This window comes from Mus musculus, chromosome 4 (assembly GCF_000001635.26).
Source record: "Mus musculus strain C57BL/6J chromosome 4, GRCm38.p6 C57BL/6J".
Taxonomy (NCBI): domain Eukaryota; kingdom Metazoa; phylum Chordata; class Mammalia; order Rodentia; family Muridae; genus Mus; species Mus musculus.
The window spans coordinates 111,109,057-111,126,892 of record NC_000070.6 but is presented as its reverse complement, the minus strand read 5'-3'; the positions used below and the strand labels follow the sequence as shown (position 1 = coordinate 111,126,892).

General features: G+C 38.0%; 1 protein-coding gene across 9 annotated transcripts in view; it reads right to left on the bottom strand.

The window, feature by feature from the left end:
• The window catches only part of Agbl4 (ATP/GTP binding protein-like 4), a 1,266,676-nt gene that overhangs the window by 537,432 nt on the left and 711,408 nt on the right, over positions 1-17,836 (bottom strand). For all 9 annotated transcript variants that reach the window (XM_011240657.3, XM_011240658.3, XM_011240653.3 and 6 more), the window contains one exon: positions 7,852-8,068. In XM_011240657.3, the coding sequence (XP_011238959.1) occupies positions 7,852-8,068 (217 nt within the window). The remainder of the gene's footprint in view (positions 1-7,851; positions 8,069-17,836) is intronic.

The window sequence follows — 17,836 nt, the reverse complement described above, 5'->3', positions numbered from 1 at the left end:
GTTGTGTTCCAGAAATAGCCAAGGTTGTACCTCATGCTGCAGCTGTGCTTGGTAATGTTCGAGAATCACCCAGGTGATACTGGTTTTGAAAGCATGAAGGCATCATGAAGAACAGTTGAGGTTTAGAGGCCATGGAAGGCCATGGTGAAAATGCAGCCTCAGTTGTAGTTGACAGTGCAGGACTGAAAGCGTCATATGAAGGAGTTGAGGCTTGGCACCATAAAGAGAGCCTAAGAAAGGTGATTGGTGAAACCTAGTTGCAGAGGAAGACCTCAGCGCCAGTACCATGGGATGACCACCAAGAACAGCAGTGGGAGTGAAGTGGATCAACTTGAACTTAAGAGTGCTACGGAGGGCAGAACTGGAGAAGTGACACCAGCCCTTTGGAGGGGCACAGAAGATCATGTGTGGATCTCAGATACTGGAGCAAGAAGCTGTGAAGCTGAAGTTGACTTGGGGACCCCAAGATGTTATAGATGCTGGAGCCACAGGATGCCTGCCAAGGAAAGCTGCTAACAGGGAGTGGAACCAGCTCAGGAGAAAGAACTTTGTTGTGGTCAACAAAGATGAAAAGGGAGTTGAAGATCTGAAGACTGCTTTGCTACCAGACATGGAGAGAGATTGGAGTTTGCCCACCTGGTTTCCTGTCTTGTTTTGGGCTTTACAGTTAAGTGATTGGCTGAATCTCAGAAGAGATCTTGAGCTTTCAACTTTTTTTTTTAATAAATAACAACTAAGTGCATTGCCAAATAAAATCTCATTTTATTTTCACAACACACAATGCCTCTAAAATATAATTTAGGCAATAAAAGACTGATAACCTACAACATTGGTGAAGAATAAAAGTTAAAGCTATTTGCTCTACCAGATGCCAAGGCATACATTATTATTATTATTATTATTATTATTATTATTACTATTATTACTATTATGTTGCTGTTATTTGATTGGATATATTCTTTATTTACATTTCAAATGTCTTCCCCTTTCTAGGTCCCCCCTTCAGGAACTCCCTATCCCATTCCCCCTCCCCTTGCCTCTATGAGGGTGCTCCCACACACATTCACTCCCATCCTCCCACCCTGGCATTCCCCTACACTGGGGCATTGAACACCCTTAGGCCAAGGGCCTCTCCTCCCACTGATGACCAACAAGATGATCCTCTGCCACATATGTGGCCAGCATATTAAAAACAACACTTCATTAAATTTGCAGGCAAATTTGAATGGAAGTTGAGAATATCATCCTGAGTGAGGTGACTCAGTCACAAAAGAACAAGCATGGTATGAACTCACTGATAAGTGGATATAAGTCCAAAAGTTCGGAATACCCAAGATTCAATTCACAGACCATATGAAGCCTAAGAAGGAAGACCAAAATGTGGATGCTTCAGTGCTTTTTAGAAGGGTGAACAAAATACTCACAGGAGGAAATATGGAGACAAAGTGTGGAGCAGAGACTGAAGGAAAGGCCATCCAGAGACTAACCCACCTGGGGATCCATCCTATACACATCCACCAAACCTGGACGTTAGTTATTGTGGATACCTAGAAGTGCTTGCTGATAGAAGCACGATATGGCTGAGAATCTCTGCCAGAGCCTGACAAATACAGAGGAGGAAGCTCGCAGCCAATCACTGGACTGAGCTCAGGGGTCCCTGATGAAACAGATGAAGAAGGGACTGAAGAGGCTGAGAGGGTTTGCAGCCACATGGAGGGAGCAAGAGTGTCAACAGGCCAAACCCTCCGGAGCTCCTGGGGACTGGAGATCACCAACCAAAGAATACATATGGAGGGACCCATGGCACTGGCCACATATGTGGCAGAGAACTTTGGACTTTTAACACTATTGAGACTAATATAGACTACAGGCCTTTTGAAGTTGGACTAAATGAATTTTGCTTGGGTGCTGCCATGCTTCTGCCTTGATGACTATGGCCTGAATCTCTGAACCTGTAAGCCAGCCCCAATGAAATGTTGTCATTTATAACACTTGCCTTGGTCATGGTGTCTGTTTACAGCAGTTAAACCTTAACTAAGACAGAAGTTTCTGAGGCTATAGAAATATTCAAAAACTATGTTGTAAGATTTATTCAACTCTGAAAATTTGCTCAAAATTATATGATTGTATTTTTGTAATGGGTAGATGTTATATGTAAATTATAAACTGAAAAAGGTAATATAAGATATCCACAAAAGAGATTTTCCATGATGTCTTTGTGTTCAATCTTGTGTGGCTTGATTGTATTACCAGGGACTACTGAGGAGTAACAAAGGAGAATGTTATTTGCCATGACTCCAAAGAATTGGTTGCAGCTATGGTCATGATGTGGAATAGTTCTGGCAATATAGTATCGTCTCTCTTTTTGCCTGTGATATCAGTCTTCATCTTGGCATATTTAGCAATCCTATTTGTAATTATCCTCCTTTCAAATTGGGATAAAGATTAATCAATTATGGTGATGCTTCACATACAAACCATATTAAATACCCTGTAACCCAAACCAAGAGTTGTTTTGCCTACAGAAGTATGCCAGAATTCCCCCAAAACTTTAGTATCTGGTTTGAGGCTCAACTATGAGGACTGAATGGACCCACAGCATTCCCCAATCTGTTTTATATGGCACAGTAAACCTTGACCATTCATCAGATTTACTTCCTTAACATGAGTCTCAATGTGCTATTAGAGGGGCAGGGAAGAGTATTAGAATTAAATTAATTAGTATTGACCCTCATACACGTGAACTTAGCAAAAGAACTTACTTTTTAGCTTCATTTTGTCCCTGGAGAAATTTTTCCTACTCCATGAGCTACTGTGAGAAAAAAATTAGGAGTGTCCATATAAAGAAAAAGATCCAACATCTGGAAGCAGAACATAGCCAATATGACAGTGAAGGTTTTCTAAGATGTTAACTTCAATATTCCTGTATATCTTAATCTTCCAAGAATTCCCTATTCCAAACAAGCCAGATATCTAACTAAATATCACTGTGTAATGAACTGGCCCTCAGTTTTCCGAGTAACCTTATTCTCAGCCTTGTATTCAGTAACCTCACTCATCTCTCAGTATACAAGTTACAGCTTATCTTCTGCATGCTGTTTATTCTGAACCCTAACTCTTTAAATAATTCATATCTTTAATTATATGCTTTAAAATATATTTGGGCATGTATAGATTCTAAGATATAGAATACATTTACTTCTGAAAACAAACTGAGGCCTTGTACAACCTTCTCATATGTCCCTACCATGCCTCTTATGGAATCTAAAACACTTATACATTTTTCTATGAGAAACTTAAAGAATAATTTGAAACTTTGTTCAATTCCAATTTTTTTTTGCTTTATAATAAAATGAAAATCACCCCAAGAAAGGTAACATACAAGCTGTGTGATGTTAGAGTTGGAAGCAGAATTGAGGCTTCCTGTGGCAGAGACTTTAGCTGTCCCTCAATATCAATTATCCTTTATAACCAATTATCAGACAGAACATGGCTACTCAGAACAAAGACTCCATTTCATACCCTCATTTTACTGAAGTATGAATTCTATTGAATAACATGCCATATAGCAACATTTTTAACTCATTTCCTTTATCCTCATGTCTAGAACATAGATGCAATATGTAATTCCAATATCTGATAATGAAGTTGAAGGTCATTTCACATGGATGACAGAGACAGAAAGCTGTAAGAACATAACTCCAGAAGGCTTTCAAGGAGCAGAGATATAGTATTTGCTGTAGAATGCTAGCATCTAGACTTACATGGAAAAAAAAAACTTCTAATGACCAAAATATATTGTATAAAATAATAATAGAGAAAAAGAAACTAACTTCTAGCCTGTTTAAGATATTCTTGCTGTTTTTTAAGGTATCTGTTAGCAGAAGCTTAACTTATTTTATTGCCCTTCTTAAAATTGGTCTGCTGTCCTGGGCATATATCCAGAAGATGTTCCAAACTGTAAGAAGAACACATGCTCCACTATGTTCATAGCAGCCTTATTTATAATAGCCAGAAGTTGGAAAGAACCCAGATGACCCTCAACAGAGGAATGGATACATAAAATGTGGTACATTTACACAATGGAGTACTACTCAGCTATTAAAAAGAATGATTTTATGAAATTCCTAGGCAAATGGATGGACCTGGAGGGCATCATCCTGAGTGAGGTAACCCAATCGCAAAAGAACTCACACAATATGTACTCACTGTTAAGTGGATATTAGCCCAGAAACTTAGAATACCCAAGATACAAGATACAATTTGCAAAACACATGAAACTCAGGAAGAACGAAGACCAAAGTGTGGACACTTTGCCCCTTCTTAGAATTGGGAACAAAACACCCAGGGAAGGAGTTACAGAGACAAAGTTTGGAGCTGAGATGAAAGGATGGACCATCTAGAGACTGCCATACCCAGGGATCCATCCCATAATCAGCCTCCAAATGCTGACACCATTGCATACACTAGCAAGATTTTGCTGAAAGGACCCTGATATAGCTGTCTCTTGTGAGACTATGCTGGGGCCTAGCAAACACAGAAGTGGATGCTCACAGTCAGCTATTGGATGGATCACAGGGCCCCCAATGGAGGAGCCAGAGAAAGTACCCTAGGAGCTAAATGGATCTGCAACCCTATAGGTGGAACAACAATATGAACTAACCAATACCCCCTGGAGCTCGTGTCTCTAGCTTTTATCAGAAGATGGCCTAGTTGGCCATCAGTGGAAAGAGAGGCCAATTGGTCTTGCAAACTTTATATGCCTCAGTACAGGGGAACATCAGGGGCAAGAAGTGGGAGTGAGTGGGTAGGGGAGTGGGGTGGGGGTATCAGGGACTTTGGGAATAGCATTGGAAATGTAAATGAAGAAAATACCTAATTTAAAAAAAAAGAATAAATTGGCAGAAACATCAGGAAGGCAGGCTAAAACTAAATAGGAAAGCCTCTGCTGTAGGCATCAGATGCTATTTGATGAGGTTGTTTGACTTCTTATTTCAGGAAGCCAGGAATCTGTTTGGGGTTTACCTAATAGTCATGAGAATGCAAATGCATAGTTGCTAAGGTTAACTTCAGCTATCATGAGGTAATTTGACTCTTATCCTACAACATTCCAGCTCTCCACAATCAGAGAAGTGAGAGCCCATGAACACTCTCCTTCAAAGATGTCATTTTGTGTATTTCTGAGCTTTTTCAAAAATGTGATTTTTGTTTACAATAGTTTGAGGCCTCTTTTCTTGGTTTAGATCAAGCTTTTAATCAATAAAATAAAGACAGAGTTTTTAGCATTACAAAAATAAATGGCCTGCTGTTTGTAGTTCTTAGAATACTCTTAAACATGTATCTTTTTTATTTTTCTAGTTTTACATATTTTTCCTCATTAGTTAATTTATTCATTTTAAAGCCTGATCCTAGTGTTCTCACTCCTCTGTTCCCAGTGCTACCTTCACACCCCTCCCACAAAACCCCATCCCTTTTTCCTTAGAAAAATGGGTAGCAACCCATCCTCATACATAAAGTTCCAGCAGGGTGCATCCTCTCCCACTGAGGACAAGGCAGCCCAGCTATAGGAAAGGGATACAGAACCAGGCAAAAGAGTCAGAGACAGCCCCTCCCCCCCAATTAAACATGTATCTTAATTTATTCTTTCATTAATGCAATCATTCGTTCAATATCCTGCTGAACAAATTAGAGAAATAAACAAATTCTTTTTTTCTTAAATGCATAAATATTAAAGGGAAGTTTTTTAAAAAAAATTTACCAATTCATATTTTGATTAACATTTATCTTAAGACTTTCTTTAATAGTTCCATTTCAAATAATCCTAGTTTCTACTAGTATATTGCTGATAGGATTACGTTTGTCTAATTTGTTTTTTTTTTTTTTTTCCTCTATATTCAGTCTCCACCCTTTTCTACTTTTAAGTTTTCTTGGAAAGGCTGATCTGTGTGGCAGATCAGTGAGCTTTCCTACCAATGGTTGGGTTGCCCAATAGGGAGCCTTAGTGGGATACAAAACAGAAGTAGGAGAATGAAGAGTACATGCAGTCATGCTATATACAATACTATGACTAATATCTCTTTCCTTCCACCTCCTCCTCCTTCATCCTCTCTCTTTCCCACTCTTCCTTCTTCTCTCTCTCAACTTTCAGCTCCACCTTCCCATTATCTGTATAATTACCAGCTCTAGCCTTTATTTTACAAATTAAGGTGGGAAGAAAGTTTTGAGGAAATCACCTGAATGCTGACTCATTCCTTGTTCAAAGCTCCTCAAAGGAGAGCTGAATTAACATCAAATTACAAATAGCCCCAGGGCTATCTGCAACAGAATCACATATATTTAATGAACGGACAAACCTCAAATTATGGTTTTGACAGGAGAAAAGAGGAGAAAAGAAAAAAGAAGAAAATAATACAATTCCATTCTAAGATGCTCACATCCTAACTGTCAGAATTTGGGAATATGTTACTTTACATGGCAACGACAGCATACAGATATGATCAAGTTAAGTATCTCAAGAAGATGAGGTAGAATACTTTGGTGAGCTCCGTTCAATCATAACAACCATTACAAGTGAAGGAGAGAGGCAGGTGAATGAGAACCAGTGAAGAGATTCGGCCAACCATTGCTGGCTTCAAGATGGAAGGGAACCACAAACCAAGAAATATAAACAGCTTTTTGATGAGAAAATAGTATGACAATCAATGTGCTCTTCTCTGGAGCCTCAAATGGAAAACATATCTGCCAATGCCACCATGTTATCTCAGTGAGACCTTCTTTAAACTTTGAATCTCCAGAATTACAAGACAATAATTTTTGGCTTAGACCACTGTTTGTCAGCTTGATACAAGTTAGAGTCATCAAAGAGGAAGGAGCCTTAGTTGAGAAAATGTGTCCATGAGATCCAACTGTAGGGCATTTTCTCAATTTGAGATTAACAAGGGAAGGCCCACCCCATTGTGGGTGGTGACATCTATTGGCTGGCACCTGGGTCCTGGGTTCTAAAAGAAAGTAGGCTGGGCAAGCCATGGGAAACAAACCTGTAAACAGCAGCCTCCATGGCCTCTGTATCAGCTCCTGCCTCTAGGTTCTAGCCCTGCTTGAGTTCATGTCCTGACTTCCTCTAGTGATAGAGTATAGATCTGTAAGTCTAAGCCAAAAAAACACTTTTCTTCCCAACTTGCTTTTTGGTTGTAGTTATCATCACAGCAATAGAAACTCTAACTAAAATAACTACCTAGTCTTTTACTTTAACAGTTAAAAACAAATATGGAGTAGATGATTAAAATCTCTGGACCAGAAACTTAAACCCATAGAATAAAAGTAAGTTTGGGAAGTGACCTAGGACACAGACAGCAAGCACATCCAATCAGCATACCAGCAGTCAACCTATACTCAAAGTAATTTGGATTCACTAAGAAACAAATTTATTTCCCATTGAGAGGTTTACCACCATGAAACACTCTCATGCCTTTGTAGCACACAGTGGACACTTTCTTTTCTCTCAGTCACTTTGGGATTATTCAGAACTTTTTGAAGAGAGCTGTTTTAGTTTCCTTCATAAGGACAATTTATCTGTCTCAAATCTTATTCTCTTACTGTCTGTTGCCCTTGGAGCAATGAATCACACTTTCAGAAACAGTCGCCAAAATAATCCTTATATGATTATTGCTAGGTATGGAATAATTATTTAACCTTATTTCTATTTAATATTTAAATTTATAAATGTTCCAGAGTATATAGTCTACAGAACACCATTTTCATAATTTGTATTCTGCAAAACTCCATTGTCAAGTTCCCACTTTATTGTTGCCTTTTTCAAAATGGGCACCCCAAGCAAGACATGGGCCTTACCACACTCTGTCCAAGCTGTTCCCGGAAGAAATAATCCATGTTTTTCTTTTGTAAGCTGTCGAGGTAATGCTGGAAGCGAGTATATGTATAAGGGTAGCAGTAAGCAAACTGGTAGATATCATCTTCTCGGTCAAAACAGAATGCAAAGGACATCACATAGTTCTTCCTGTGGTCTGGGCAGCGATAGTAATAAACGTTTTTTGGTGGTAGTCTTTGCCTAGGAGATACAAACAAGGACAGTAACTCAAGACTTATAAGGTAACAAATGGAAATGAATGTCTGGAAAACTTCAAGGAGAACGGTGCCATGGCAATGGGACAATGATGAAACTCCATGGGGTCAAAAACACATGGGAAAAAGGAAGCACTCGGTCAAAGGCTCGTTCTCTCGCCTCAATAATTTGGAAAATGAAAAACTAACAAAGACAAACCGATTTTATAGATTTGTTTATCTCTATTTTGTGCATTTACTATATGTCTAGGCATTGTGTTAGGGTTGGGAAATACAATAGTAAATATGACAAGCAAAGTCTTGGTTTTCATATAGTAATATTATAAAAGGAAAATTACCGACAAATTAAGAATGCAGACTACAAAAGGCCTAGTGGTTTGAATAAGAATATCCCCCATAAGCTCATATATTTGAATGCTTGGTCCCCTGTTGATAGAATTGTTTGGGAAGAATTAGGATGTATAGAGTTGGTTGCCAGAGAAGTTATGTCACTGGGGATATGCTTTGAGGTTTCAAAAGCCCATGACATTACTAGTTAGTTCTCTTTCTGCTTTGTGTTTGTAGATCAAGTTGTAAGCTATCAGCTCCTCTTCTAGTTACATACCTGCCTGCCTGCTGCCATGCTACCTATCAAGATGGCCATGGACTCTAACTGTATGGAACTCTGAGTCCTAAATAAAAAACTTTCTTTTATAAGTTGCCTTGCCCATGCTGTTTTGTCACAGAAATTGAAATGTAACTAAGACAGATGGTAAAAATTTCTTTAAGAAAAGTCAAGTTTGGGGCATGAGACATCAATGAATACAAGTCTATTTTTCTTAGGAAGTCATGATTTGTTTTTTATTCTAAGACTAACTCACAATTTTTAAAGTAAACTAATATGCACTGTGAATATTCAAGAGAAGGGAACAAAATATTCAACATTACTTTAAATTATTAATAATATCTTGAATAAAGTACTATATGAGACTATTTTTTAATTTAATGCTTTATCAAATATTAGGGGCTTTCATATATGAATATAATATATATTGTGATCATATCGATCATTTATGCACCTCCAACTCTTCCTGGGTCTACCTCTATCACCCAGGCCTTAGTAATTTTATGTTCTTCTTTTTAATATCCCACTCAGTTCAATTTGTATTACTAATATACAAAGAGGTATAGGGGAATCCACTGGAGAACAATCCACTTATCAGGAACTACACTCCTAAAGAAAACAGACTCTTAACTGGTAGCTGTTACTACCGTTCACTCCTCTAATAGGAGTAGTGCTACATAGATCCTCCCTGTTCCATTCTAGAATGTTTACAGGCTTAATTTTATACAGATACTGTGTAGACAATAAGAGCTGCCAGGGTTTTATGAGTGTGGTTCCATGGAAACATTTTGGGAAATACTGATTCAAAATGTTTTATGTAAGTAGTCTCTTTAAAAAAGCAATGCCCATTCTCCAGTAAGGAACACTAGGGGACACACAGCAAAAACAATGTTCCAGTCATAGCCCTACAACATGACCCTGACTGTTCCACAGAACTTCTGCCCCATCCTGTCTATGGGAGCCAAACTGTTCACATGGTTGCCCTGCAGAGAATGCCTCTCATTTCTTTTCTTCCTACTCAAAGAGAATCAGATAAAACAGTGCCTTTTCCATTATCTTGTGATAGCAACCATAGGCTAGTTCAATTCACACTTTTTATAGTTGACCATGCTCTTTTATTGATTGCTATATAAGTCTATAAGTCTTATTTATCTAGATTGATCTAGAAGATCTCTAAGACAAAGGATACTTCTGAAGGATGCCCACACTGGGTAAAGAATACAAGACCTGCCTCCTACCACTTGGTATTTAGTAGAAGAACCAAGGTGAAAGAAAGAATGTAGGCAAGAGAAGGAGAATGTAGAAGGTTAAGTCAAGAAAATCAAGAATGATGGTGGCCCCATGCAGAACAGCATGGAAATTTGTTGAATGATAGTTCCATGAGCCTTGTTATGATTAGTGTTAAAATGTTAGCATGACAAGTTAGAATACCATCAGGGGTTGGGCCTCTGAACATCTCTGGAAGGAATTATCTTGAGTATACAAATCAAGGTGAAAAGTGCCCAATCACTGTAGGTTGCATCAATTTCTAGGCCAGGGATTTTGGAGTGTTTAAGAGTACAGAAAGCATGCATGCATTCATTGTTTTGTCTTCCTGATTACAGATGTAATGTGAAAAGCTACTTCAAACTTTTGATGTCTTAACTTCCATGCCATATTAGACTATGACTTTGAATTTCAAGTTAAACCTTTCTCCTTTAAGTTGTTTTTGTCAGAGTGCTTTATCACAGCATTAGGAAAAAAAAGGCAGATGTTCTAACATGGTAGTGTTTTCTTATAAAATATTGCTTGGATATTGTGTTTTGTTAAGATGAATTACCTGGTTAATGTGAGGGAAGGTGTGAGGTCTCTTTTAGAAGTTCAGAGAGAATATAGCACTGATGCTTATCCATATATTTGTATATGAATCTATTGGATATATTAAATTTTATAATAGTTGAAAATATTAGAAAACAAGTGGTTGAAATGTCAAGCCATGGGAAGTAAGATGGATGTGAACTTGAAGGTGCTTAAGAATGGTACAATATGGAAAATACCCAGCTCAAGCCAAAAGGAATTGGAATTCAGTGGTGGTATCAGAGGATGCCTAGTGTTGTGCTTAGATTCACCAAAGCCATACATTTGCTTCCTACTTCCAAGAGAATGAACATGAGGTAATAATCTTCATATATGGCCTTCAAGACAAATTCTCTATAAACCCATTCTAACCAGATTGCTTTCCTGAATCTGCCTATATTGAAATTCTGGAGCTACTAGAGCTACTACTGATGAGGTAGAGAAATAATGGGTTGGAAAGTGGGTGGGAAACAAGGAGTAAAGTCATTCCCTGATGCTCCTATATACATAGGATAAGAGAATGAGAAGTGAATACTGTCCTCAGGCTTCAGTTGATATTTTCCTATCAAATATTAAAGTATCATGTACCAAGTGAAGACAAGAGGGGTGAATGAAATAGAAAATTAAAAGAATGAGATGATTAACTATGAGACTGAGTTCTACAGGATAATGAGAATTATGGAAAGATTATAGAGAAGGCACTAGTGAAGAGGCAAGAATAGAGCAGGAGTAACAGATACAATCAGGGATGCTGGTACAGAGAAAATGTGTGTGCTTCACAATTATACTGTGATTAATGATGCAAGAACAGGAGGGTAGGGAGGAAGCTTGTCCCAAAAGCTTGGATTAATAGTTGAAAAGAAAGTCAGTGAAAGAGCTTTGAAATCTCCATGCTGTGATGGTCACTTCAGGTCCTGGCTCAGAGATCTAAGTGAGTCTTCTGGAGTCCCAGATTAGTGTGTGTTCCTCGGCAGGCACTGCATATAGCCATAAGGTCTCTCAGGTTATGATATTATTTCTCTCTATTTGCTAGTACATCCAGCCCAGGCCTACAGTTTAAATATATCTACCCTCTCTTTCCAATCTTCTATCCAAGTATATCTCTTTTTCCCGAGGGACTGCTATCTTCCCAGAACTTGTTTATGTTCAATCAGAGTTCATGTGTTTACTGATGTCCTGATTCCTCCCCTGGGTGGGTGACAATGCTTGATCTGAGGGCAGGCAGAGTGGAGTTAATGGATTCATCAGTAATCATTCAGAAAATCTAAAACCTGGGTTGGGGCTTAGATTTTCCAGGTGCCACCAAAGATACACACAGAAACCTGCTTGGGAAGGGCTTATCAGTCAGTTCATGCAAGGAGTAAAGACAGAGGAGGTAAGACAAGTAAGGAAAGGCACCCTTTGGAATATACTTCAATATACTTCTGGTTTTGTCCTATTTTTCTTCTTATGTCTTTGCTATCCCTCGGGTGTTATCTACTGTTTTATATGCATTTAACACTCTCAAGCATCTTGTGAGATATGGGTTATTAACATCCCATCACAGAGACAAGAAAATCAAAGCTCAAATGGGTGAAAAATTCTCAAAGAGCCAAGCTTTGTTAGTAGCAGGACCTGCATTGGACCAGTTGGCCCCAGAGTCTATACTCTGAATTCTTATTCCATCCTGCCTTCATTCTTTGGCCACTCATCTATTAAGTTTACCTTCTATTTCAGAAAAATCTGTTTTCACAGTATTCTCAGCAGTCCCTTCCTGATAGAAACCCTTTAAGCAACTCTCTGTTTTCACATTTCACTTTGGCCCACGTGGCTCCCCCTGCCTTCCTTGAGATTCAAGATCCTGTGCTCTTTCTTCCTTCTCTCAAAAGCGATCTGTGCTTTATTCATACTGAACTATTTCAGACCCTTCACCATAGTTACACGTCTTAGTAAGTGATCTTTGTACCACTTGGATAGACTCTTACTTGTTTCTTCATATCCTATTCATATACCTGACACTAGAATGATTATTAGCAAAGGGTTAAATGTTTAAAATTAAGTAAAGAATCTATGGACTGAAGATGTGCAAATGAGAAATGCAAATAAATACCAGTCCTTTAACTTGCTTCTCCTCTAAAGTTTTCTCTGACCAGTTAGTCTTCAGCAGCTTGACTCTGCTTTGACAAGGGCCCGTTACTGTGTGGTTTGTCTTCTAAAACTGAGGAGTGAAAGAAAATAGATTTTTCTTCAAAAAGAAGAATGTAAACATCTTTGTAATGGAAACTAAGTCACCTCTTCTTTCTGTTCCCCACTGGTGATGGTGCATGGAGCCCTCCAACATTTATTTCAAAGCAAAGCAAATGCTAGAACAATGCAAAGAAGATATGACCCAAAGAACAGAAGGCTGAATTTAGTTCAGTGGAAAATAGGGGCTTTATAACTTTTCATAGAAGAGAAAGTAGATGTCTTAGTCAGGGTTTCTATTCCTGCACAAACATCATGACCAAGAAGCAAGTTGGGGAGGAAAGGGTTTATTCAGCTTACACTTCCATACTGCTGTTCATCACCAAGGAAGTCAGGACTGGAACTCAAGTAGGCCAGGAAGCAGGAGCTGATGCAGAGGCCATGGAGGGATGTTCTTTACTGGCTTGCTTGCCCTGGCTTGCTCAGCCTGCTCTCTTATAGAACCCAAGACTGCCAACCAAAAGATGGTCCCTCCCACAAGGTGCCTTTCCCCCTTGATCACTAATTGAGAAAATGCCTTACAGCTGGGTCTCATGGAGGCATTTCCTCAACTGAAGCTTCTTTCTCTGTGATAACTCCAGCTGTGTCAAGTTGACACAAAACTAGCCAGTACAGTAGAGAAACTTGTATTAACAGGAAATATAGCAAAAATATGGTTTCTGAGTGTGAAAGAATGTTGTTAGATGAGGCACTCTCATTTTGCTGAACACAATCTGAGATAATTAAAAAAAATAATGATATTAATTACTATGTTATGACACCTTGTGTGTGTATACAGCACTGACTACCTGCCAGGCTATTCTAAACATTTTGTAATGTAGCTCCTTAACTCTGTACAATATTGTGAACTTACTCCTCCCAACTCCAAAAGATGAAGGGGATGACATAACCAAAGCTCTTCTTAAGGGAAGCAGACTGTCTGTGGCTCTCCAGGACAACATGGGAGTGATATTATTCAAGATCGTATCCGAGACCCAGGATGAGTCTAGTCACTAGTGTGTATGCTCTTAGGACCAAGAAAATGTTTATCAACTCTTAGAACAAACCATAATCTCCATTCAGAAAATGTAAGCAGATTCCAAGACTTAGTAGTATGTGCAGGAAGGGAGTCTGTTCACATACATATATATCAGATTCACACAAGCATACTCTGTGCTCTCTATTATAGCCAGATAGCTCACATTATCTAGTTTTCTTCACAGTTAGACTGAGTTCCCTTGAGAGAAGGGTTCATATAGTCATCACTGTTGCTACTCCAGGAATTTTGCAAAATTTTACATAGAGGAAGTGTTAAAAAGAGCTGATGCATTGAATAAGTGAATATCTTTATAAATAAATTATTTTGTACATTGTTTCCTTTCCATGTGAAATGTGGGACCATTTCCTAAATGGATGACATTATCCCCTTCTTTTCTTTATAATGAGTTCCATCTCATTATAGTTGAGTTTCCCATACATTTCTATAATATTATAGTTTCTCAATTATAGAGAAGTCAAATTCAGGTCTCATGATTTTTTTTTTTTTTTTTGACTCTTGATCAGCAACTTCACAATGTAGTAAGTATAGAAAATACTAAGTGTAGACACTGTTGCTTCTCTTACTTATCTCAAAATTTATAGATGCTAACACATGGTTCTCCATGATGACCCTGGAGAACTCAACACATGGTCCCTAAGTGAATAAATTTATAATTTAATACTCCATGAATGAAATGGAAGGTGACAGTTTCCCTCCCATTTACCACCCTCTCCACATTTTCTTGAAATCTATTGACTAAAATTTAAAAACATTCGTTTAGAGGCTACTCAGACACATGGAAAATGATAATCCAATTATATAAAGCTCTCTAATTTTATATTCTCAATCTTTCCTTAGGACCCTGAAATACAGGATTTCTAATTTCTTTGCCAATGAAGTAGAAAGTCTCAGCTTGAACATGTAAGTTCTAACTCTGGAGACTTTCTTGATAGTAGGCAACCAGGACATTTTCTCTTCAAATCAACAGAACAGGAAGTAGTGAAGAACCAGTCTCATGCTTCATGTAAGCTACACATGGCCATTCATCTATGTTTGGCTGGAATGATTGAGACCATTATGCTGTTAGCCCCAACAGAGCTATTCAACACAACATCACAAAGCCATTCAGATACTCCCATAGTACCACATATTAAGCACATCCTGTATGCAACATTGTGCTATGTATTGTATACTACTTTTTGAATAGTAAGTACATATTTTTTTTCTGACTCAGCAAGCCTGTGGTACCTTACATTCACACAGCAATTTTGGCTGCAGTCTTCTGGTTCCCTTAGTTCAATTATCCAGAGTCATAAAGTAATGTGGTATCTACTTCCCTGGTACATTTGAAAGTAGAATAAGTTTCTATACTTTTTCCTTCTGTGAGGGCAGCAGAATATGTCATGCTTTGTCTAGGATATGTGTGGCCTTTCATTTCTTTGTGGCCGGAATGGTTGAGGCCATCATCTAACTTGAGCCAATTGGCCCCTTCCTTGTCCTCTCTCATGTGTGGTACAGCTAGGCACTTGGCATAGATATACATATTATAAATCTACTCTCCCTAGGCAAATGGAACTCACTCTTCCTATCTCCAATACTATCTTTCCTCAAATAATTATAATGTCCCTGTCACCAGCACATCTATTCTTATCTCTTCTCTCTGCACTTTGTCATAGCTAATCTCCCCCAATCACTGAGAGGGAGAGAAAGAGCATGAGGCACTGATCAGATGCAGGCAATACATTTTCACTCCCCCAAGTCTAATCAGATTACCATTTTATCAGTTAATGTGTACTCTGGGTGGGAGGAGAGAGGCAGTGTTACATATTGCCAGTTGAATTTTTGATAAATAAAAAAGATACTGCTCCTTTCTTGAATTAACCTTTTGGTCCTATATACTGCATTTTTTTATTTGTTAGTTTATTTTATAACATCAAGACTTTTTTTTTTTTTTGTTAATTTTGTCACTGCCTTCTGGAGAAGGACACCCATGCACTGTGGCAGCAGCTGCTTCTATTAATTCCAAGCCATTAAAAAATTAAAATTAAAGCCAATTATTTTCGCTGGTTAAGAGCCAGAGAAGAGCTTAGACTTATTATTTCTATGGTCATAGACAGAAACAATATCCCTACCTGTGGCTGGGTATTGGAAAAATGCCAACCAATGTAGAAACTTCAGGGACCATGCCAGAAGAGGCTTTGAACTACAAACTCTCACTCCTCTGATTCTGAGAAATGGCAAGATGATCCAGATGGGCGGGGAGCTTAGAGTTGGTTTGTGTCCTGACTCTTATATTCTTGCCTACTTTGAGCTTCTGCATAAAATGTGGTTTCTGCATGTAGGTCTCTTTCCTACAATCCATCTCAAGATTGTTGAGACACTTTTAGGTGAAGTAGATTGTATTTTCAGACCTGTTATTCACAGGGTCTAGGACAGCAAATGAGGCAGTAGCATATTTCTGTCAGCTTTAGGTACAGTAGCAGGCTATACCCTCAACTGGTTCAGGCTTACAATGAAAATTTGTATCAGGTTTGCTTTGTTATTCATTGTGAGTGGAACAACGATAAAGGTTCAGGTGGTGAAGTCACCAGGATGAGTGAGAGACTGAAAGAATCAACTGCTTTGGTGAATGTCAGCTCTGTGTACCTGTAGAAATGCAATCCTTTTATAATAGGAAGAACCTTGATTTATGCTCTACTTCACTTCCATTCCTCATCAGTCGTACAGCAATGAGCCTAGGTTTCCTAATCCCTGAAATGTAAATGATATCACAGATTGGCTGTGAGGAGTGACTGACATGTGACCCATGCAGGAGCTTGGTAAATGATTCCTAAGACTTTCATCATGCTCCAAGCAACAAAAAATGGCACTGTCCCATCTTCGTCTAAAATAGTGAATTTTAGGTTCATGTTAGTGACTTTAGGACATGGATGATCAGGGTAGATGACAGTACAAGACTATCCCAAAATGATAAGAATACAAACTGATGTTAACAATTTTCTCTTTCTGGTCCTTTCTGGTTTCAATGTACCTAATATTTTCATTTTGTTCAGGAAGTCCTCTTTGATGAAAAGAATTATGTTCAAACATAGGAGAGCAGTTAACTTCTTTAACCCCAAATTATGGTAGAGAAAAGTATTCACAGGTTCTATCCTCACTGATAGTTTGTATCATCAGTGTTCCATAGCCCATTCTTCAGACATCATGGCCACCAGTTGGTGAGACATATAGAAACCACAGTCCTTTATCTAGGTAGTAGAATGTTTTTTGTACAGTTGTGTATACATCTAAAATTATGATTTCTTTATTTGAGTACATGTTAAGATGTATATCATCCTTTTACCAGTAATGAACTAAAATGTAAACATGTATGTTTTAGCAAAATTAATGATTATATTTCTATTACTTATAAAATATAATCATGAGTATTACCTGCATAATGTCTAATTAAGTACCTCTGATGTATTGCAGTAGAGAAGTTACAAATCTGAGGAAACATCTTTGTCTTCCATAATAGTAGCAGTTTTTTTTTACAAGATATGCCCCCAAACTATTATTTGTACATGGAAAAATAGCAAAGCATAAAAGGGAAATTATTTGAATTATTTCAGAGTAGTTGCATACTCTGTGTAAAAAATTCACTTCAGGAGTTATATAGTATAGCCTATGTTTTAGAGAGCATGGCTGCTCTAAAATAATTTTGACTATTTCTAATTCCAAGCTTTCTCTTGCGTGAAGTAGTGGCTGGCACTCTGTCTTTTGCAAATAAGTAGAACTAAATGAAACCAGAGTTTTATATCAGTTGTTAGTCAGATGTCTCAAATAGCTTTATTTAACTCAATTCTATAGTAATTCAATTATTTTATCCAGTTCATGAAAAATTTTTGTAAATTCACTCTACAGAAAGTGGAATACTTCCTTAGTTGTACATGATCCAGTTACTTCCATATGCAGTCACTAAAGACAGATTTATTTTGTTAGGGCATTGTAAATAAAAACTTTGGTTAATAACAATGTTCACTTTAGGTCAGAAAAGCTGTGAGGCAGAAATTTATTCTTAGACGGTTTGAGGT